Source organism: Saccopteryx leptura, chromosome 1, assembly GCF_036850995.1.
Source record: "Saccopteryx leptura isolate mSacLep1 chromosome 1, mSacLep1_pri_phased_curated, whole genome shotgun sequence".
Classification (NCBI taxonomy): Eukaryota; Metazoa; Chordata; class Mammalia; order Chiroptera; family Emballonuridae; genus Saccopteryx; species Saccopteryx leptura.
In genome coordinates this window covers 386536909-386557344 of record NC_089503.1, presented here as the reverse complement: position 1 = coordinate 386557344, position 20436 = coordinate 386536909, and the positions used below count along the sequence as shown (strand labels likewise).

Genomic DNA, 20436 nt, shown 5'->3' with positions numbered 1-20436 from the left:
TGCCATCTTGGCTACTTCTCCTCTCCTCTACGTGGCCTTTCTCTGCTCTCCTTTCTCTGCTCTCCTCTCTAATGCTAATCTCAGGAACCGAGAGAGAGCAAGCTCCCAGTTTGCCCCATTTTATAATGTAGAAATCCAAACCTTTAATCCAATATACAAACCAGGAAGTCTCTGATACAAAGTCACTGATCTGAGGCATAATGGGATTCCTCAAAAGTGTGGGAAAGGCTTAGTCTTAAAACTAAGCCTTTAGCTATATTGACCCTACCTGCTTACAGCCTGTCCCCCACACCCAATGCAAACTATAAGCAAGCAAACCTATATATCATATTTACAAACTTATTTGACCAACTGTCTCCTCATTTTTTACTCTACTAGGTCACGTAGCAGCGTGAGAATGCACACCCTGACCTCAGCCTGAGGGAGCATAACTGACCGATGGTCCCCTGCTGTGCTCTCAGATTTGCTACTTCATAGTTGCTCTGGGACCTCGCTTCTCACAGGCTCCTTCTCGTCAAAGATGAGAACAGCAGGGAAACTGAGGCAGGACCATTGCCCCTCTGAAGGCTGACTTAGGCTCCAGGCTCCCTGTCACCCTCTGTGAACTCTCCTTACTCTGCCCTGGATCTGGGACGCCTCCAGACAACCTTCCTCCTCTCTACATAATTTGGATGGCCACATTGAGCACTTGTAACTTCTAGGATGTACATGCTCCTGTTGAAATGCACAGTGACACACGGCTTCCCTGGGCTTCTCTGTATTGAGGGCATGGGGGACTCACAGACGAATTCTGTGTTACTGAATGAAGATCATTTCACAATGTAACAATCCCGAGTCACAGACACACTGTGTGGGAAGTAGAATTCAGGAGCTTTGTGAGTCTGACTGCAGTGCTGGTTAGACACATTTCTGGACCAAGGGGCCAAAATCACTTCTTTATAGATCAGCTTCCTGGTGTTCAGGGTTCCCAAGACTGTGCTCCCCACTGGGGTTCACAGACAACAGGGAGACTGGTCTCTGAGAATCTCCATCCTGTGTTTTCAGACAGAGCTCCTCTAGGGTTAAGAGAAAATACTGTCCCTCCACCTTCATTCCCAGGGCGAGCTCACTCTCTGATATCAAGTTTCATGGGGTGAGTTTTCTTCTAGAAGGGTCCAGGGGAGACATAAGGGGTGTGAGGCAGGGAGTCCATTTCAGGGGGAGGGATTCCCGGAAGAGAAGAGGAGGACCCCAGCCTGGGGGTCTCCCTGGTGTCCTGAATCAACCCCTGGGCCAGGACTCTGGGATACAGGGTGACAAAGAGCTCTCCGCGCAGGAGGAGGGGTCAGGACACAGTCCCTGGTCCCCAGGCCTGGCTCTCAGGGTCTCAGCCCAAGGGCGGAGTCTAGGCGGGGAAGGTCAGTGTTGGGGAGTCCCCAATTCCCCAGTTTCACTTCCGCCTCACAAAACCTGTGTCGGGTCCTCCTTTCCGGATACTCATGACGCGTCCCAGGATGTCACTCTCATTGGGTGTCCGGTTTTTAGAAAAGCCAATCAGCGTCACCGCGGTGTTCAGTTATAAATGTTCGCGGACCTGCATATTCAAGATTCTCTCCAGACCTGTAGGGCGAAGTCATGAGGTCCCCAACCTTCCTGCTGCTCTCGTGGGTCCTGACCCCGACCTGGGCGGGTGAGTGCGGGTTGGGAGGGAACGGCCTCTGCGGGAGGAGCGAGGGGACCCGGCGGGGGCGCAGGAATGGGGGGGGGGGGGGGGCTTGTCCACCACCGCTTCCAGACCGCAGCTCCGTTCCCGCCCCTTTTCTGTCTCTCAGGCCCGGGACCGCACAAGGCCGGTGATCAAGGTTCTCATCCCCTCCCCGTCCCCAGGTCCCCACGCCCTGAGATTTTTCATCACCGCCGTCACCGCTGTGTCCCGGCCCGGCCGCGGAGAGCCCCGCTTCTTCATCGCTGGCTACGTGGACGACACGGAGTTCATGTGGTTCGACAGCGACGCCGCGAGCCCGAGGATGGAGCCGCGGGCGCCGTGGGTGGAGCAGGTGGACCCGCAGTATTGGGACAGGAACACGCAGATCGCCAAGGACCACGCACAGACTTTCCGAGTGGGCCTGACCGTCCTGCGCAGCTACTACAACCAGAGCGAGGACGGTGAGCCACGCGGGCGGGTCCCGGTCACGACCCCAACCCCACGGACGGGCCCGGGTCGCCCGAATGTCTGAGCTCCATCCAAGACCCACAGACCCCCCACCGCACCCGGGAGAAGTCTGCGGGGACTTTGACCCGTTTTAGTTTTCAGTTTAGGTTTAATCCCCGCGGTCGGGGCGGGGCCGAGTGGGCGGGGCTGACCGCGGGGCGGGGTCAGAGTCTCACACAGTCCAGGGCCTGCTTGGCTGCGAAATGGACCGGGACCGGCGCTTCCTCCGCGGGTACATGCGGTTCGCCTACAACGGTACCGACTACATCGCCCTGAACGAGGACCTGCGCTCCTGGACCTCGGCCGACGCGGAGGCTCAGATCACCCGGCGCGACTGGGAGGAGGCAGGTGTGGCGGAGCGCTTCAGGATCTACCTGGAGGGGGAGTGCGTGCAGTGGCTCCGCATTTTCCTGGAAAAGGGGAAGGAGACGCTGCAGCGCGCAGGTACCAGGGCCGCGGGGCTCCCTCCTCTCCCCTCCGGCTGCGGCTCCTACACGGAGACAGGAAATGGACCGGGATCAGAACAACTTCTCTTGGGTCGGGACAATGAGTTACCTGGATTTTCAGATCCGGGACCAGTGAGGGTCTCCCCCTTCATTCAGTGAAAATTAGATGCTCTCCGGGATGGAGGGGAGACCAACCCTAAACTAACCCATCAGCGGTTCCCCTTGACCCTGGCAGTGGCCCTGGGACCCATGGGGACTTTCTCCCTCAGGCCTTGTTATCTGTCACCACCCAGTGTGTCTGAGGTCTATCCCGACTTTTCTGAGTCATTAGGCCTCCACGCAGGTCGGAACCAGAAACCCTTTTTCTCCCTTTAGAGACCTGCCTCTTACCCTGGGCTGTGTCCCTCTGATTCTAGAACTTTCTATAGAGTAGGAGATCATCCCAGGTATCTTTGTCCAGACTGATGTCTGGGTTTTGTGCTCCCTCCCCGACCCCAGCTATGCTGTCCACTCTCAGGATGGTCACAGGAGTGCTGCTGGAGTGGCCCACTAGGGTTGAAAGGTTCCCGAATTTCTCACCCTTCTCCTCAGACCCCCCAAAGGCACACGTGACCCACCACCCCATCTCTGACCACGAGGTCACCCTGAGGTGCTGGGCCCTGGGCTTCTACCCTGCGGAGATCACCCTGACCTGGCAGCGTGACGGGCAGGACTTGACCCAGGACATGGATCTTGTGGAGACCAGGCCTGTGGGGGACGGGAGCTTCCAGAAGTGGGCGGCCGTGGGGGTGCCCCCTGGAGAGGAGCAGAGATACACGTGCCATGTGCAGCACGAGGGGCTGCCCAAGCCCCTGACTCTGAGATGGGGTGAGGAGGGGACGTGGGCACAGAGCCTCTTCTCAGGGAGCAGGGGCCTCTGGAGGACTTCAGCAGGGTCGGGGCTGCGGCCTGGGGGTCAGGGCCCTCACCTTCCCTTCCCTTCCCAGAGCCTCCTCAGGCCACCGGCCCCACTGTGGTCACCGTTGCTATCCTGGTCCTCCTTGGAGCTGTGGTCACTGGAGCTGTGGTGGGGGCTGTGATGTGGAGGAGGAGGCGCTCAGGTAGGGAAGGGTGGGGTCTGAGTTTCTTGTCCCACAGGGGGTTTCAAGCCCAGGAAGAAGTGTGTCCACTTCATTAATGGTAAGTACTATCCCCATGTGTGTGCTTGTCCAGTTTGGGCCTGTTTGCTAACACTCTTTAGTGAGGCACGTGTGAACATGAGGGACAGATTTATCACCTTGAGGAGTCTGGTGATGGGGACCTGTTTCCCCACAGTCACAGGTCAGACGGGAGGGTCCTGCTGAGAACACATCTCCTGGGGAGAGCTTGTTCCAGTCCCCACACATGTAGTTTCCTCAGGTTTCCTGATCCTGCCCTGGGTCTATACTCTCAATTCTGGAAACTTCTTTGGAATCCAGGACTAGAGCTTCCTTTAGAATCTAATGGCCCTGCCTCCTCCCTGGTCTCTCACATGGTTTTCTTCCACAGCTGGGAGAGGAGGGAGCTACACTCAGGCTGCCAGTCAGTACAGAGGGGGTAACCCTTGAGACCCTGTGACAATGCAAATGGGAGCCATGGGGGACCTCACCCCCCATGTTCCACCTTTAGTCTCCTGTCCTGGGGGCTCTGACCAAGTCCTATTGTGTTCTACCCCAGCCAGTGACAGTGCCCAGGGCTCTGATGTGTCTCTCAGGGTTTGTAAAGGTGAGACCCTGATGTGGGGAGGGGTTGGGGCAGAGGTGACAGGTCTGGGTAATAGGGCTTCTCTGGGACATTTTGAGCATGAGGGGAGGTATTGAGAATGTCACCAGTTACAATGACTGACCTGAGTTTGTTCAGGATTATTTCCTTCTACAGTGTGAGACAGCTGCCTTGTCGGGGACTGAGTGACAGAAGATACTTCACACACAAACCCGCCAGCCCTGTTTGTGACATCAGGAATCTCTCACTTCTCTCTCTGCAAAGGGCATCTGAATGTGTCTGCATTCCTGTCAGCATAATGTGAGGGGTGGGAGGCTGGCCCACCCCTCCCCCCAGGTCCCCTCCCCACACTTCCCTGTCCAGCAGAGGGGGGCTGGTCCCTCCCCATCCCTGTCTGTACTTCGTGGAGCACTGAGCTGCAGCTTCTTACTCCCTTATTGAAATAAGACTCTGGGTGGGAATTAGTTTTTTCACTTCTTGCCATGGAGGGTTGATTGGTTAATTCAAGGAGAAGACACTAATATTTGAGAGGAAATAAGTGGAAGCACTGAGAACTTTCCAGAACCTGTTTGCTGTGCTGAGTCTGTTGCAGGGACAGGAGAGTCTGTGAGGACCGAGCATGGTCAGGCCTGTGCCCAATCGGTGCTCAGTGCTGAGACCAGCTCAGCAGTCGGTATACAGGAAAGGAAGGTGCTTTAGGACTGAAGAAAAATCACACAAGCCCTGCCTGGCTAACTCAGTAGTAGAGAGTCAGCCTGGTGTGTGGAAGTCCCTGGTTCTATTGCCGGCCAGGGCACACAGGAAAAGCATCCATCTGCTTCTCCACCCTTCCCTGACTCCTTTCTCTCTATCTCTCTCTTCCCCTCCTGAAGCCAAGGCTCCATTGGGGCAAAGTTGGCTCAGGCACTAAGATGGCTCCATGGTTTCCACCTCAGGCACTAGAATGGCTCCGATTGCAGCAGAGCATCGCCTCCTGGTGGGCATGCTGGGTGGATCCAGGTTGGGCACATGGGAGAGTCAGTCTCTCTGCCTCCCCGCTTCTCACTTCAGAGAAAAAAAGAAAAGAAAAAAGACACAACATAGAGAAAAGATGGGTACAGGCAACTGCAAGCCCCTAGGACAGAGAGCCCAGATCTCTGCAGCCTCATCGAACTTATTCGTGTCTTTGCTCATCAAGTAAATTAGCAGAGCCTGGGTCAGATTAGCCTAGAATGGATCCAGGTGCAGGAAATGGCCACAGGGATCAGCTGCTTCCTATAAACAGTCACAGTAGTGCTGGTCAGAGCAACGTTCTGCCTCCACAGGACTTGATGTTCCAAAGTCCACACCAAAGATGGTCTCAGGGCAGCATCCTAATCTCTGGCCATTTTCTTACATGTCCCCTTTTTGATTTTGTGTTTCTGTGTTAGCAGTTTTGTAGCCTCTCTCTGTATTGATTATCTGAGGATTTGTGCTATTGAGCATCTGAGGACTAAAGGACACATATTAAAATAATACATATCCTAATGAGACCTCCCAATAATCCAGTACCCCATTGTTTTATCCGAGGAATAGAATTAAGGGCTTGCAGACCATCAGCAATGCCACGCTCAGTGTTAATTAGACACACTCCATCATACAGTCTACCGGGAATTGCAGGTCTCGTTCCCTTGCTACAGTCTCAAACTGCATACCCCCTAGGGCAGGGGTCCCCAAACTTTTTACACAGGGAGCCAGTTCACTGTCCCTCAGACCGCTCGAGGGCCAGACCATAAAAAAAACTATGAACAAATCCCTATGCACACTGCACATATCTTATTTTAAAGTAAAGAAACAAAACAGGAACAAATACAATATTTAAAATAAAGAACAAGTAAATTTAAATAAACAAACTGACCAGTATTTCAATGGGAACTATGGACCTGCTTTTGGCTAATGAGATGGTCAAAGTCCGGTTCCATATTTGTCACTGCTAGCCGTAACAAGTGATATGACGCGCTTCCGGAGCCGTGATGCGTGCATCCCGCGTCACTGGAGGCAGTACTGTATGTGAGCAACGCAGCGCTCACTGACCACCAATGAAACAGGTACCCCTTCCAGAAGTGCAGCAGGGGCTGAATAAATGGCCTCAGGTGGCTGCATGCGGTCTGTGGGCCCTAGGGGCCCAGTTGATCACAGTTCCATAGGAACCAGTAAGTAGCAAACACTATCAGGTCCACGGCAATCTTCCCAGTGCATTTTCTCAGTGGATGGAGTCCAAAGTGCAGGCATGGTCAGCTGTAGCACTGCCTGCAGCTAAGGGTCCTGGAAGATTAGTAAGTGAACGAATATGAGTGATACAGAAAAGGAAGCGGCATTGTCGGACAGTTTGGTGTAATTTAAAAAAAAAGATTAGTAAGAGGTTGTGGTGAAGAAGGTTTTAACAAAGGTGTTTTAATCATCCTTGTGACTTGTACTACATAAGCAAATAACTAACAACGTTAACTGGATTGGGGAAATCCTGCAAAGCAGAAATAACAGCATATAATTCAGCTTGCTGAGCAGAAAAACCTGGGGTGGACATATGTTACTGTATCACCCGGGTACAGACAGCATGTCCATTACCAGAGCCCTCAGGAAAGATGGTGGGGACATTAGATAAAGGATCCAGCCGGGTAATATGAGGCAGAATCCATTGAGCGTGTCTCAGCAACTGGAAAAGAGGGTGTTTTGGAAAATGATTATCAATAATCCCTAGGAAATAAGCAAAAGCTATCTGCCAGTGTAAATGATTCTGAAAACAAGAAGAAACGTCAGCTCTTGTTAAGGGAAGGATGATCGTAGATGGATCACATCCCACAAGTTGTCGAATCTGTTCTCTCCCTTTGAGAATAAGTGAGGACATGAGATCAAGGTAGGGAGAGAGAGATTTTGTGGTTGAATTAGGTAAGAATACCCATTCAACTAATTCATCATGCCGAACAATAACACCTGTAGCAGAGACCAGGACAGTCTGTTGAATCTTTTCAGGTGCTATTTTTAAGCCAACAATTTCCGCTTGTTTCTCTAAAGTAGCATAGACTTTAGTTAATTATTCTTGGTTTCCTGCTGTTACAAGAACATTGTTCATATAATGGATGTTGCAGTTCTGAGGGAATTGTGACCGATCAGGTTCCAGGGCTTTAGCTACAAAGTTTTCACAGACAGTAGGGCTGGTAAGCTGCCTTCTGGCAACACCTTCCACTGAAATCTTTTCATTGGCTCTTTAGCATTAAGGGAAGGTATAGAAAAGGCAAATTTTTCTCGATCTTCCTGTGCCAATGGTATAGCAGAAAAATCTTTTAAATATATCACTATTACTGACCATTCCTTAGGTAGTAAAGATGGATTTGGTAACCCTGGTTGTAAAGCTCCCATAGGTTGAATTGCTGCATTTAGTGCACATAAATCTTTCAAAACCCTTACTTTCATGATTTTTTCTTAATTACAAACACTGGAAAATTCCATGGAATAAATGATTCCTTTATATATCCTCTTTCTCATGGCTCTAATACTAATTCTTGAAGAGCCTCCAATCTTTCCTTAGCTAACGGCCACTGTTCAATCCAAACAGGCTTATCTGCTGTCCACTTTAAAGGCACTGCTTGGGGTTTAGAGAGGAGGCTTTTGTGAACAGCAGCCGCTAGAGAAAATGGGACGGGTTCTCTGTTCCTTGTCTGTGGCTTCTTGTTTCAGGCTGTAAGGACACTGTAATGCCTTGATGTTTGCCGATGCCACTCTCTCTGTAACTGTCACTGGTAAAGCCATCTGTGACTCAATCCAATCTCCCTCTCTACAGACCTGGAATATTCCTTTCTGAAGAGCCGGTAACATGGTATTGGCTCCCTAGGTACAAAAACAGTTGGAGGAGGGGGCGGCAAAGGTTCTGCAATGAAAGGAGCAGATGGCGAAGATGGTTTGTCACCCTTCAGAGCACTTTCAGGCTCAGCGTATTTAATCTCCCCACATTCTTCATCTCCATCATCATCATCATCATATTGCAAAAGTTCTAAAACAGATTTAACTAAGGTCCAAGTTTGCTGGATAGTAACCGGCTACAGATCACCTTGAGTAGATAATTATTTCGGCTCTTTCCTCCCTTTCCCCGTCGTGTAAATCTAGACTTCCTAAAGCAGGAACCAAGTGCAGTGCTTCTCAGTCACTTGTGATCATTCTGAAAGTTTCCTTCGCTGCTTTAGCCCCGCCAGCCGTCAACTGTTTTCAGAGACAGACATAGGGACAGCATTTCATAACACTGTCTCCGCTGTCCCCGTTCCCCCTGGTCACCCTGTATTTTCCCGAGGACGTCCTTCCCGCTTTCCTGTGACGGACGGGGCCTCTGTTTCCCCTCGGGGCCCAGCAGTTATTTCCTTACTGTATTTGTTGCTCCGGGGATCCTTCTTCCAGTCGGTCCCTGTTCGGGCACCAGTTGCTGAGACCCGCTTGGCAATGGGGGTGCACGAGAGGAAGGCGCTGCGGGACTTGAGAAAAACACACACAAGACACAACATAGAGAAAAGATGGGTCCAGGGGACTCCCAGCATCCAGGACTGAGAGCCCAGATCTCTGCAGCCTCATCGTATTTATTGGTCTCTTTGCTCATCAAGCAGATTAGCAGAGCCTGGGTTAAATTAGCAGAGCATGGGTTCAGGTGCAGAGAAGACGATTAACACCTTTCAGACATGCAGGGAATGGCTACAGGAATCAGCTGCTTCCTATAAACAACCCTATCAGTGCTGCCGGGCAGCGTTCTGCCCCCACAGGACTTGATGTTCCAAAGTCCACACCAAGGACCTGTCTCAGGGCAGCATCCTAATCTCTGTCCATTTGCCACACCCCTTCCCCTCCATCACATGGATGTGGTCACACTTCAGAAGCTGTCTGAGCACCATTGTCAAGGGTTGTTTTTTTTTTTTATGGGAGTTTTCCTATATGGAGATTATTAATTAAATCATTGGCCATTGGGGATTGAACTCCCAGCAGTTTGGGCAGTGAGGCTGAAAGTCCCCACCCTCTGAGCAAGCTTGGTCTTTCCGGTGACCAGCCCCATCCTGAAGCTACCCAGGACCCCCAGTCACAAGCCATCTCATGAGCATCCCAGTAGAATCTGAGGTTTTTATGAGCTTTGTGTCAGGAATCATGGTGAAGACCAAATATTTTCCATTATATCACAGGTCTTTGAGCACAGACCCATTAAGAGAAAAAGTATAACAGCATTAACAGATGCAGGCACACCCACTGCTTAGGTTTGATTGAGGCCAACGCTCAATGTTAAAAACTATTATGGGCCCTGGCCAGTTGGCTCAGTGGTAGAGTGTCGGCCTGACGTGCGGAAGTCCCAGGTTCGATTCCCCGCCAGGGCACCCAGGAGAGGCACCCATCTGCTTCTCCACCCCTCCCCCTCTCCTTCCTCTCTGTCTCTTTCTTCCCCTCCTGCAGCCGAGGCTCCATTGGAGCAAAAGACTACCCGGGCGATGGGGATGGTTCCTTGGCCTCTGCCCCAGGCGCTAGAGTGGCTCTGGTCGGGACAGAGCAACACCCCAGATAGTCAGAGCATCGCCCCCCTGGTGCGTGTGCCGGGTGGATCCCGGTCGGGGGGCATGTGGGAGTCTGTCTGACTGCCTCCCCGTTTCCAGCTTCAGAAAAATACAAAAAAAATAAAAAATAAATAAAAACTATTATGGCCCACAAGGTCTGCCCGGTGAGGAAGGAAGTAACCCAGATTCCCAAAGCATCATACATTTTATTCCCACACAGAGATAAACTATTGTTCTAAAGGCTGGCACATTACTGAAGTCCCATTTAGTCACTATTAGTCTGGTACAGTGTCCTACTGAGGATATTTACATGGCAAAAGTAATTATAAAAATTGCTTACAATTTTTGGTCAGAGAGGAAATTCAAATTAAGTCATATGTGTTATCGCTGCACCCCCTCTCAGAATGGCTAAAGTGAAAACCTTAGACTAAATCTATTGTTGACAAGGATTAGGACTAATTCAGTCTCTCATGTACTGCGAATGTGAGAGTTAGTTGATTCAAATACTTTGAGAAATGCTTTGGTAGAAGTTACTACACCAGACATGGGCTCACCCTGTGACCCAGCATGTCCACTCCTAGACTCAGCTTTATAATCTCCCTCCTTTTCTAATTCCTGGCTGCGCCCTCCTCACTGTTGCTGTTGTCATAGAAACATGCACCGTTCCCCTCACTCCCTCCAGACCTCCCCACTGCAGGAGCAGACCACATCTGTTCCCTGTGGGAAATCCCGCAGCCCCTGGGCACAGACAGCTATCAGCACCGCTGCCCCCTGTCCTGTCCCTGTGCCCTCAGCCCCCACTCTCCTCTCTCCCGCGGCCCCTCCTGGGCTCCGGGCACTTCCTCCAGAGCGCTCCTGCCCTCTGCTCCTCTGACCCCAGATGAAAGCCGCTCCCTACACCCCTGCCTCTGCTCCAATCCCAGCACATTAGACACGCCCCCTGGGCTCCTGCACCTGCTGGTCCCTCCCAGAGCCCCTGTCACTGCGGCCACACTGTGCCCCTCTGAGCAGGGCTCTGCGATACTAATGGGGGAACGGGCTTCAGATTCTGTAGTTAAACCTCGAATTCACTCGGTGAGAAATCCTCGGGTCAGAGAGGTTCTGTGACTTACCCAAGATCATGTGATCGGGTGCAGGAAAACGGTATTTTCTACTTTAACCTAAAAGGCGACAGATGTAAAGCAAAATACCCCTACACACACAGGAATGCGCAATGCTGTGCTGATTTGTTGGTTTATGAGAGTGACAAGGAGATCGCAGGTGCAGGAAGAGACAGGCCAACACTGAGAACATGGCCCGGGCCCAGCGCTCTGGACAAGGGCGCAGCGACCCCTGGTGGTTCCGTAAGGGACACCCCGCGGGAAGGAAGACGGGGACCCAGGAGAAAAGGCCAAGACAGGAAATGCGTGGACCTGGTTATGGCCACTGGACACACAGTGGAGGGTCCCCACGGGGATGCGGGCAGCGTGCGGGTGGGCGTGGGGCACCTGGGCTCAGCCCCGCGGGTCTCTCCCACCCCCACAGGTGTCCGTGTACCAGCGGAGGAGCGACTGCTATGAGCGCAACGGGACGCACCGCTTCCTGGAGCGCTACGTTTACAACAGGGACGTGTTCGTCCAGGTTGACAGCGCCGTGGGGGCGTTCGTGGCTGTGACCGAGCTCGGGCGCGTCACCGCCAAGAACTGGAACGTGCAGGGCGAGTTCCTGGCGCTGAGGAGGCGCGCGGTGGACACGGTGTGCAGACACAACTACAGCTGGACAGGGGGTTCACCCTGCAGCGCAGAGGGGAGGGGCGGACAGAGGAGAGCCTGGGGGGGGCGTGGGCCGCGGAGGGGAGGGGTCTCTTCCCATCTCCACGCCCCCTGTGTCCCAGGCTTAGTGGCCTGAACCCAAAGGGCTTCCCCTTGCATAGGGGCTCCACCGTGGGGGACAGTCGCGGCCCCTGCTAATCCGACAGGGGGGAGCTGGGAACACGGGGTGTGTGGATCTTGCTGCTGTTTTATACAGAAGCCAGAGGACGTCCGGGTTAAATGCAGAACAGACCCAGGGCTTCATTTCAGCTCTGTCTAATGCAGAGGTCAGGCCGGCAGGTCAAGGGAATGCCACTGACTGAATACATTCTGATTACAATACAATATTTGGAAGGATTGGGCATCTTTTTGAAAAAATGTAAATCTAGGTAGTTTCACAGCTGGTTCAACATTTCTGTTTGAGGAACATCAGTAACTACCTCACATCTCTGACAAAAGAGAGCACCAGCTGTGACCCTCCCCCATTCCTGTCTGGTCTTTGTTGTGTGTGACAAGGTTGTTCTTGGGACATTAGAGCGTCTTATTCTGTTTTTCCTCCAATGTTCCCCATTTTCTGCCTCAAAATCGCTTCATGGATGAGATATTCATCTTCAACACCCCGAAATCAATGGGCAAGGAAATTGCTGAATGCACTGTGTTAACTCTCAGGCGTCATAACAAGATTCTTTGTCCCACTCCCAGTTCAGCCTAAAGTGACTGTGTCCCTCTCCAAGAAAGGGTCCCTGCAGCACCCCAACCTGCTAGTCTGCCACGTGACAGATTTCTACCCAGGCCACATTCAGGTCCGCTGGTTCCTGAACAGACAGGAGGAGACAGCTGGGGTCGTGTCCACCCACCCGATCCATAACGGAGACTGGACCTTCCAGGTCCTGCTGATGCTGGAAATGACCCCCCAGCAGGGAGACGTCTGCACCTGCCAAGTGGAGCCCCCCAGCTTGGACAGTCCGGTCCCCGTGGAGTGGAGTGAGTGACTCCCTGATGACCCGCTGGGCTCCAGGCTCTGGGCTCCACTCAGTACCCAGCGGGTCTCATCATGGTGTGTCCTCACCATGCCCGCCCTGGGGTCTAGGCTGGGGGCAGCAGGGACCTGGTGACTCTAGTGTGCATTTATCCTCGCCCTGGGGATCCTAGAGAATCTCTCCTTGTCAGAGCAGCCCAGAAAAGCAATCACCTTCATCATGGGACCTCAGGTGGCCTCTCCCTCTGTCTCTCTTCAGCTTCTTATGCTTAGACTTAATAGTTGACTTTCTTTCATTTTTTCTTTCTTTTTTAATTAAATGAGGGATGGAGAAGCAGAAAGACAGACTACCACACGCGTCCCAGCAGGAATCCAGCCGGCAAGCCCCATGCCTGCAATCCTCTGCCAGTCTGGAGCCAGTGCTCCGTTGCTCAGCAACTGAGCTATTTTAGCACCTGAGGTGAGGCTATGGAGCCACCTTCAGAGCCCAGGACCAACTTTGCTCCATCAATTCAAGCCATGACTGCAGGAGGGGAAGAGAAAGAGAGAGAAATGAGAGGAAGAGGGGTGGAGAAGCAGATGGTCACTTCTGTGTGCCCTGACTGGGAATCAAACCCAGGACTTCCACACACTGGGCTGACACTCTAACGCTGAGGCAAACAGCCAGGCATAATAACCCTTGTAAGTAAGCATTTCTCTCTTCTGGACGTAACCAGTTGGAGACCCAGAACATTGGGGTGCTTTCCACACTGACCCGTTCCCCACAGTAGTTCCACACCTGACACTGTCACCTCCCTGTCTCTCATGGTCCTCTGGGTCGGGCTCCAGGTGTCGGGCAGGGCCAGGGGCTGCAGCAGGTGGAGGGGAGACTGACCCTGGTCTGTTCTTCCCAGAGGCCCCGTCAGACTCTGCCCGGAGCAAGATGCTGACTGGGTCAGGGGCTCCATATTGGGGCTCCTGGCCCTCGTGGGGCAGTCCTGCCCCTCAGAGGCCAGCAAGGTAAGAATCTTCTGGAAAGTGGCTGTGAGTGCCTTCCCAGGGTCTCGGTCTCTAATTCTTCAGTGAGGAGGCTGAGACAGAAACACAACGTCACAGAGCAAGTGCGGCCCCTGCAGTCCGGTTCTGACCAGGGAGGGAGAGCCGTGCAGGGAGCATGGTGCCGGGCAGAGCTCCGGGCCCAGTCACACACCCGAGATGCCCAGCGCTCACCCTGCTCTGCACGGTGTTCTTTAAAGCCTGGGTCAGCTCAAGTCCGCAGGGTGGGCCTGCTTTAGTTCCCAGCGATGTGGGTGCGGGATGCAGATGTTCGTATAACGTCCCGGATGCTGGTGCTCTGTCCTCCCTCAGCTACTGACCCCTCCTCCCTCACTGTCATTTCAGCACGAGGACCGCAGCCAATAGGGGGATTTCTGCTCCCTTCTTCCTGCTTGGGGTGCCAGTCATTTCATTACCACATGAGTTTGGGGGCATTTAGTGAGGACCCTGAGTTCAGGATCTACCACAGGAAGTGCCCTGGGGACGAGGAGGGACCCTCAGAGGCTGTCCCAGTCTTTCAAGTTGAGTCAATGACCCCCAACTCTTGGTCCATTTTTATCTTTGCGTGGGAAGAAGCCATGAGCTTTGCCCCATTGCTGAAGGACACCCCGACTCTGTTCCGGGGTTCATCAGACCCACACTCAGCCTCTCCCTACACTCTTGTCCCTCCTGGGACCCTAGAGGGACAGGAGATGTAGCCTGTGAGCGTGGGCAGTCTTTAATTCTTCTTCTTCTTCACAGGGCTGCGGAGCTGATCTCAAACATCACTGTGGCCTGGGAACAGGATTTAAGATACTTCTGTTGTCCAGAAACTGATCTTCTCCAAAAGGGACATTATGACAGAATTGCACCCCTGACCCCAGTTTCTGAGTCTCTGCATTTGAGCTCGATGTGCTTCCTCTTTCCCAAGTTCTCCAGTCTATAGAGCGCCCTTTCCTGCGGAGCCTAAACCCCTCAATCCAACATGATGTCCTCCTTTCTCCTTCTCCTTGACAGGAAGGGCATGGTCGTGTGACCCTGTTCCTGCTTATGGGGCTTGGTGACCACTGGGTCCAGTGAGGACCCTGGGGATGTCATTATCATTTGACACAGGCATGAAGAAATAAACCTCTTGATGGTGATTAATGCTTCTCATTGAATAGAAGGGTGGTCTAAAATCTAGAAACACTGGTGCAATTATTTAATCACATGTTGTAATGTAATATCAGCAAACCATTCATCACAAATGTGCCTGTTTCCCAGGATGGAGTCCACCCTGTGCTACATCACCTCCCACAATCCTTTGTATCCACTGGGATCCCAGGTTATTATCCTACCATCTAGTCACCATCCCTCACCCCTCGATGTCCTCTCCTCCCTCCTCACTCATCTTCAATTCCATGAGACACCATTTCAATCCCTCCCTTGGCTCCCCCTTGCCTTGTCAGCCTTGCTTGAAAAAACTACACAGCCAGGAAATTCTACCTCTGCCCTCCCTGCACCTGCCCCATGCAGCTACAGGAGGCTGGAGACAACATAGCCACATGGATGCTGTCACATTAACATCATGACCCAGACCACAAGGGGGACCACACCGCTGCCCACAATCATCCTGTCCCTGCACGGCTCCCTCAGTCTCCCCCATCCTCTGCTCAAACATCCACCCTCCTTCCCCATCTCATTACTGCCAGTGACCTTGTTTCCTGCTTCACTGAGAAAACTGAACACATTAGAAGACGATTATTACAGATTCCCAACACCATCAACTTGGAGACATCACCACAGGTGAGCTGTCCACACTCCCAGCCAGAGCCGTCCCTCTGCTGGTGCTCGAGGCCTCATCCCTTCTCGTCTACGTAAAGGTGCTGGTCCAGCAGTTCTTCCCTTTTCCTCTTTTCTTATTTTTTCCTCCACTAGGTCATATGGCAGCGTGAGAATGCACACCCAGACCTCAGCATGAGGGAGCAAAATTGACCAATGACCCCGCTGCTGTGCTCTCAAATCTGCTGCCCCGTTTGCTCCGGGACCTCACTTCTCACAGACTCCTTCTTGTAAAAGACCGAGAACAGCAGGAAAGCTGAGGCAGGACCACTGTCCTTCTGAAGGGTGACTTAGGCTCCAGGCTCTCTGTCACCCTCTGTGAACTTCCCTTACTCTGCCCTGGGTCTGGGACGCCTCCAGCCAACCTTCCTTCGCTCTCTCCATCCTTTGGATGACCACATTGAGCCCTTGTAACTTCGAGGATGTATCAATACATGCTCCTGTTGAAATGCACAGTGACACACGGCTTCCCTGGGCTTCTCTGTATTGAGGACGTGGGCCACTCACAGACAAACTCAGAGTTACTGAATGAAGATCATTTCACAATGTAACAATCCCGAGTCACATACACACTGTGTGGGAAGTAGAATTCAGGAGCTCTGTGAGTCTGACTGCAGTGCTGGTTAGACACATTTCTGGACCAAGGGGACAAATTAGTTCTTTACAGATCAGCTTCCTGATGTTCAGAGTTTCCAAGACTGTGCTCCCCACTGTGGTCTCTGAGAATCTCCATCCTGTGTTTTCAGGCACAGCTCCTCCAGGGTTAAGAGAAACCCTGTCCCTCCACCTCCATTCCCAGGGCGAGCTCACTCTCTGACATCAAGTTCCCTGGAGTAAGTTTTCTTCTAGAAGAATCCAGGGGGAGAAATAAGGGGTGGGAGAATGTTCATTTCAGGGGAAGGGATTCCGGGAACGAAGAGGAGAAAGGGGCGGGGCCCAGCCTGGGGGTCTCTCCCTGGTGTCCTCACACAGCCCCTGGGTCAGGACTCAGGGAGACAGGGTGACAAAGAGCTCTCCCCGCAGGAGGAGGACACAAGGCACAGTCTCCGAATCCCCAGGCCTGGATCTCAGTGTCGCAGCCCGAGAGCGGAGTCTGGGCGGTTCGAAAGGTCAGTGTTGCAGAGTTCCCATCTCCCCGGGTTTCAGGTCTGCCTGTCATAATCTGTGTCGGATCCTCCTTCCTGGATACTCATGACACGGCCCCAGATATCACTCCCATTGGGTGTCTGGTTTCTAGAGAAGCCAATCAGCCTTCCTACCTTCTCCAGTTATAAACTCTCGGTGGACTCGCTCGACTCAGGTTGTTCTCAGACCTTGAGAACTCGGGTCATGAGGTCCCCACCCCTCCTCCTGCTGCTCTCGGGGGCCCTGGTCCTGACCCCGACCTGGGCGGGTGAGTGCGGATCGGGAGGGAACGGCCTCTTCGGGGAGGAGGTAGGGGACTCGGCGGGGGCGCAGGACCCCGGGAAGGTCGTGTGTCCACTACCCCCGGCCCTGACCTCCCACACCGCCCCTTTGCGCCCCTTCCCCGTTCCCAGGTCCCCACTCCCTGAGATATTTCATCACCGCCGTGTCCCGGCCCGGCCGCGGAGAACCCCGGTTCTTCACCGTCGGCTACGTGGACGACACGGAGTTCGTGCGGTTCGACAGCGACGCCGCTAGCCCGAGAGTGGAGCCGCGGGCGCCGTGGATGGAGCAGCCGTGGGTGGAGCAGGAGGACCCGCAGTATTGGGACCGGAACACACAGATCGCCAAGGACAACGCACAGACTTTCCGAGTGAACCTGAACACCCTGCGCGGCTACTACAACCAGAACGAGGACGGTGAGCCACGCCGGCGGGTCCTGGTCACGATCCCATCCCCACGGGCGGGCCGGGGTCGCCCGAGTGTCCGGATCCGAGCTCCACCCGGGAACGGGGGACCGACCATCCCCCCACCCGGGAAGAACCCGAAGGGACTTTGACCCGTTTTCGTTTTCAGTTTAGTTTTAATGCCCGCGGTCGAGGCGGGGGCGGGGTGGGCGGGGGGCGGGGCCGAGTGGGCGGGGCTGACCGCGGGGCGGGGTCAGAGTCTCACACCATCCAGAGAATGTACGGCTGTGAAATATACCCGGACGGAAGCCTCCTCCACGGGTACAGTCAGCACGCCTACGACGGTACCGACTACATCGCCCTGAACCAGGACCTGCGCTCCTGGACCGCGGCCGACGCGGCGGCTCAGATCACCCGGCGCAAGTGGGAGGAGGCCGGAGAGGCAGAGAACTGGAGGAACTACCTGGAGGGGGAGTGCGTGCAGTGGCTCCGCCTTTTCCTGGATAAGGGAAAGGAGACGCTGCAGCGCGCAGGTACCAGGGCCGCGGGGCTCCCTCCTCTCCTCTCGGGCTGCAGTTAACTACACTGAGAGAGCAAATGGACCATGGTCAGAACAGCCTCTTTTGGGTCAGGACATTGAGTCCCTGGATTTTCAGATCCGGGACCAGACAGCGACTCCCCCTTCTCTCAGGGACAATTAGGTGCAGTCTCTCCGGGATGGAGGGACCAACCCTGAAACCACCCATCAGCGGTTCCCCTTGACCCTGGCAGTGGCCCTGGGACCCATGGGGACTTTCTCCCTCAGGCCTTGTCCCCCACCCAGTGTGTCTGAGGTCTGACCCAGCTTTTCTGAGTCATTTGGCCTCCACCCAGGTCGGGACCAGAATTCCTTTTTCACCTCTCAGAGACCTGCCGCCTACCCTGAGCTGTGTCCCTCTGACTCTAGAGCTTTCTGAACACTAAGAAATCGACCCAGGTGCCTCTGTCCAGGCTGGTGTCTGGGTTTTGTGCTCCCTCCCCCACCCAGCTGTCCTGTCCACTCTCAGGGTGCTCACAGGAGTGCTGCTGGAGTGGCCTATGAGGGATGAAAAGTTCCTGAATTTCTACCCTTCTCTTCAGTCCCCCCAAAGGCACACGTGACCCACCACCCCATCTATGACCGTGAGGTCAGCTTGAGGTGCTGGGCCCTGGGCTTCTACCCTGCGGAGATCACCCTGACCTGGCAGCGTGACGGGCAGGACCTGACCCAGGACATGGAGTTTGTGGAGACCAGGCCTGCAGGGGACGGGACCTTCCAGAAGTGGGCGGCCGTGGCGGTGCCCCCTGGAGAGGAGCAGAGATACACGTGCCATGTGCAGCACGAGGGGCTACCCGAGCCCCTGACCCTGAGATGGGGTGAGGAGGGGACGTGGGCACAGAGCCTCTTCTCAGGGAGCAGGGGCCTCTGGAGGACTTCAGCAGGGTTGAGTCTGGGTCCTGGGAGTCAGAGCCCTGACCTTCCCTTCCATTCCCAGGGCCACCTACTCAGCCACCATCCTCACTGTGGTCACAGTTGCTGTCCCGTTCCTCCTTGCTGTTTCAGTCATTGGAGCTGTGGTGGGAGGAGCTGTGATGTGGAGGAAAAGGCACTCAGGTAGGGAAGGGTGGAGTCTGAGTTTCTTGTCCCACAGGGAGTTTTAAGCCCAGGAAGAATTGTATTTGCTTCATAAATTAGAATTATTGTACCCACGTGTGTGCTTGCCCAGACTGGGGCTGTTTGCTCACACTCTTTAGTGAGGCACATGTGAACATGAGGGATATATTTATCAGCTTGATGAGTCAGGTGATGGGGACCTGGTTTCCAGCAGTCACAAGTCAGAGGGGAGCATTCTGCTGAGGACAGACCTCCTGGAAAGAGGTTGATCCAGTCCCCACACATGTACTTTCCTCAGGTTCCCTGATTCTGCCCTGGGTCTGCAGTCACAGTTCTGGAAACTTCTCTGGGGCCCAGGACTAGGGGTTCCTTTAGGACAGGGGTCCCCAAACTACAGCCCGCGGGCCACATGCGGCCCCCTGAGGCCATCTATCCGGCCCCTGCCGCAATTCAGAAGGGGCACCTCTTTCATTGGTGGTCAGTGAGAGGACCCTAGTTCCTATTGAAATACTGGTCAGTTTGTTTATTTAAATTTACTTGTTCTTTATTTTAAATATTGTATTTGTTCCCATTTTGTTTTGTTTTGTTTTTTTACTTTAAAATAAGATATGTGCAGTGTGCATAGGGATTTATTCATAGTTGTTTTTTTATAGTCCGGCCCTCCAATGGTCTGAGGGACAGTGAACTGGCCCCCTGTGTAAAAAGTTTGGGGACCCCTGCTTTAGGACCTCATGGCCCTGCCTCCTCCCTGTTCTCTCATGGATGTTTTTTTCCAGCAGGTGGGGAAGGAGGGAGCTACACTCAGGCTGCCAGTGAGTATGGAGGGGCTACCCCCGACACCCTGTGACAATGCAGACAGTAGCCAATGGGGAACCGCACCCACCTTAGTTCCTCCTTTAGTCTCCTGTCCTGGGAGCTCTGACCAAGTTCCATTGTGTTCTACCCCAGGCAGTGACAGTGTCCAGGGCTCTGATGTGTCTCTCACGGCTTTTAATAGTGAGACCCTGATGTGGGAGGTATTGGGGTGATGGGGATTCTCAGGGACATTTAGAGCATGAGGTGGGCTATTGAGAATGTCACCAGTTACAACTACTCACCAGAATTTATTCATGATTATTTTCTTTTACAGCGTGAGACAGCTGCCTTCTCAGGGTATGAGTGACAGAAGATGCTTCACACACACACACGCCAGCCCTGTTTGTGACTTCAGGAACCTCTCACTTCTCTCTCTGCAAAGGGCATCTGAACGTGTCTGCATTCCTATCAGCATAGTGTGAGGAGGTGGGAGGCTGGCCCACCCCTGCCCCCAGGTCCCCTCCCCACACTTCCCTGTCCAACAGACGGGAGCTGGGCCCTCCCCGTCCCTGTCTGTACTTCGTGGAGCACTGAGCTGCAGCTTCTTACTCCTTATTGAAATAAGACTCTGGGTGTGGATTTGTGTTTTCAGTTCTTGCCATGAGGGGTTGTGGGGGGTAAT

The 20436-nt window shown here is 53.6% G+C and overlaps 3 protein-coding genes, 1 long non-coding RNA gene and 1 pseudogene across 4 annotated transcripts in view; 4 read left to right on the top strand and 1 right to left on the bottom strand.

Moving 5' to 3' along the window:
* The window catches only part of LOC136387721 (patr class I histocompatibility antigen, A-126 alpha chain-like), a 155809-nt gene extending 151134 nt beyond the window's left edge, over positions 1–4675 (top strand). The window contains exon 8 of the mRNA XM_066359688.1: positions 4534–4675. Coding sequence (XP_066215785.1) covers positions 4534–4538 — 5 coding nt within the window. The 3' untranslated portion in view covers positions 4539–4675. The remainder of the gene's footprint in view (positions 1–4533) is intronic.
* The window catches only part of LOC136387728 (uncharacterized), a 132740-nt gene extending 128057 nt beyond the window's left edge, over positions 1–4683 (bottom strand). The window contains exon 1 of the long non-coding RNA XR_010748150.1: positions 4610–4683. This is a non-coding gene — a long non-coding RNA (uncharacterized lncRNA). The remainder of the gene's footprint in view (positions 1–4609) is intronic.
* LOC136388279 (patr class I histocompatibility antigen, A-2 alpha chain-like) lies at positions 1403–4223 on the top strand. Its single transcript, XM_066360229.1, has 6 exons — positions 1403–1669; positions 1867–2145; positions 2360–2635; positions 3229–3504; positions 3624–3737; positions 4165–4223. The coding sequence occupies exons 1-6, from the start codon at positions 1615–1617 to the stop codon at positions 4221–4223; spliced, it is 1059 nt and encodes a 352-aa protein (XP_066216326.1). The 5' UTR covers positions 1403–1614.
* A 6632-nt stretch (positions 4684–11315) lies between the features above and the next one.
* On the top strand, positions 11316–14730 carry LOC136388177 (RLA class II histocompatibility antigen, DP beta chain-like). Its single transcript, XM_066360171.1, has 4 exons — positions 11316–11664; positions 12371–12685; positions 13574–13679; positions 14712–14730. The coding sequence occupies exons 1-4, from the start codon at positions 11367–11369 to the stop codon at positions 14728–14730; spliced, it is 738 nt and encodes a 245-aa protein (XP_066216268.1). The 5' UTR covers positions 11316–11366.
* Positions 14731–16760: 2030 nt separating this feature from the next.
* Positions 16761–20146, top strand: LOC136387719 (saoe class I histocompatibility antigen, A alpha chain-like; annotated as a pseudogene).
* Positions 20147–20436: the final 290 nt, after the last annotated feature.

Bases quoted from the DNA above. Each gene is read 5' to 3' on its own strand.
- LOC136388279 (XM_066360229.1), top strand. From the start codon at position 1,615: ATGAGGTCCCCAACCTTCCTGCTGCTCTCGTGGGTCCTGACCCCGACC. The intron at 2,636-3,228 runs GTACCAGGGCCG...CCTTCTCCTCAG, and splicing joins GGAGACGCTGCAGCGCGCAG to ACCCCCCAAAGGCACACGTG. The intron at 3,738-4,164 runs GTAGGGAAGGGT...TTTCTTCCACAG, and splicing joins GTGGAGGAGGAGGCGCTCAG to CTGGGAGAGGAGGGAGCTAC.
- LOC136388177 (XM_066360171.1), top strand. From the start codon at position 11,367: ATGCGGGCAGCGTGCGGGTGGGCGTGGGGCACCTGGGCTCAGCCCCGC. The intron at 11,665-12,370 runs GCTGGACAGGGG...GTTAACTCTCAG, and splicing joins GGTGTGCAGACACAACTACA to GCGTCATAACAAGATTCTTT. The intron at 12,686-13,573 runs GTGAGTGACTCC...TGTTCTTCCCAG, and splicing joins TCCGGTCCCCGTGGAGTGGA to AGGCCCCGTCAGACTCTGCC.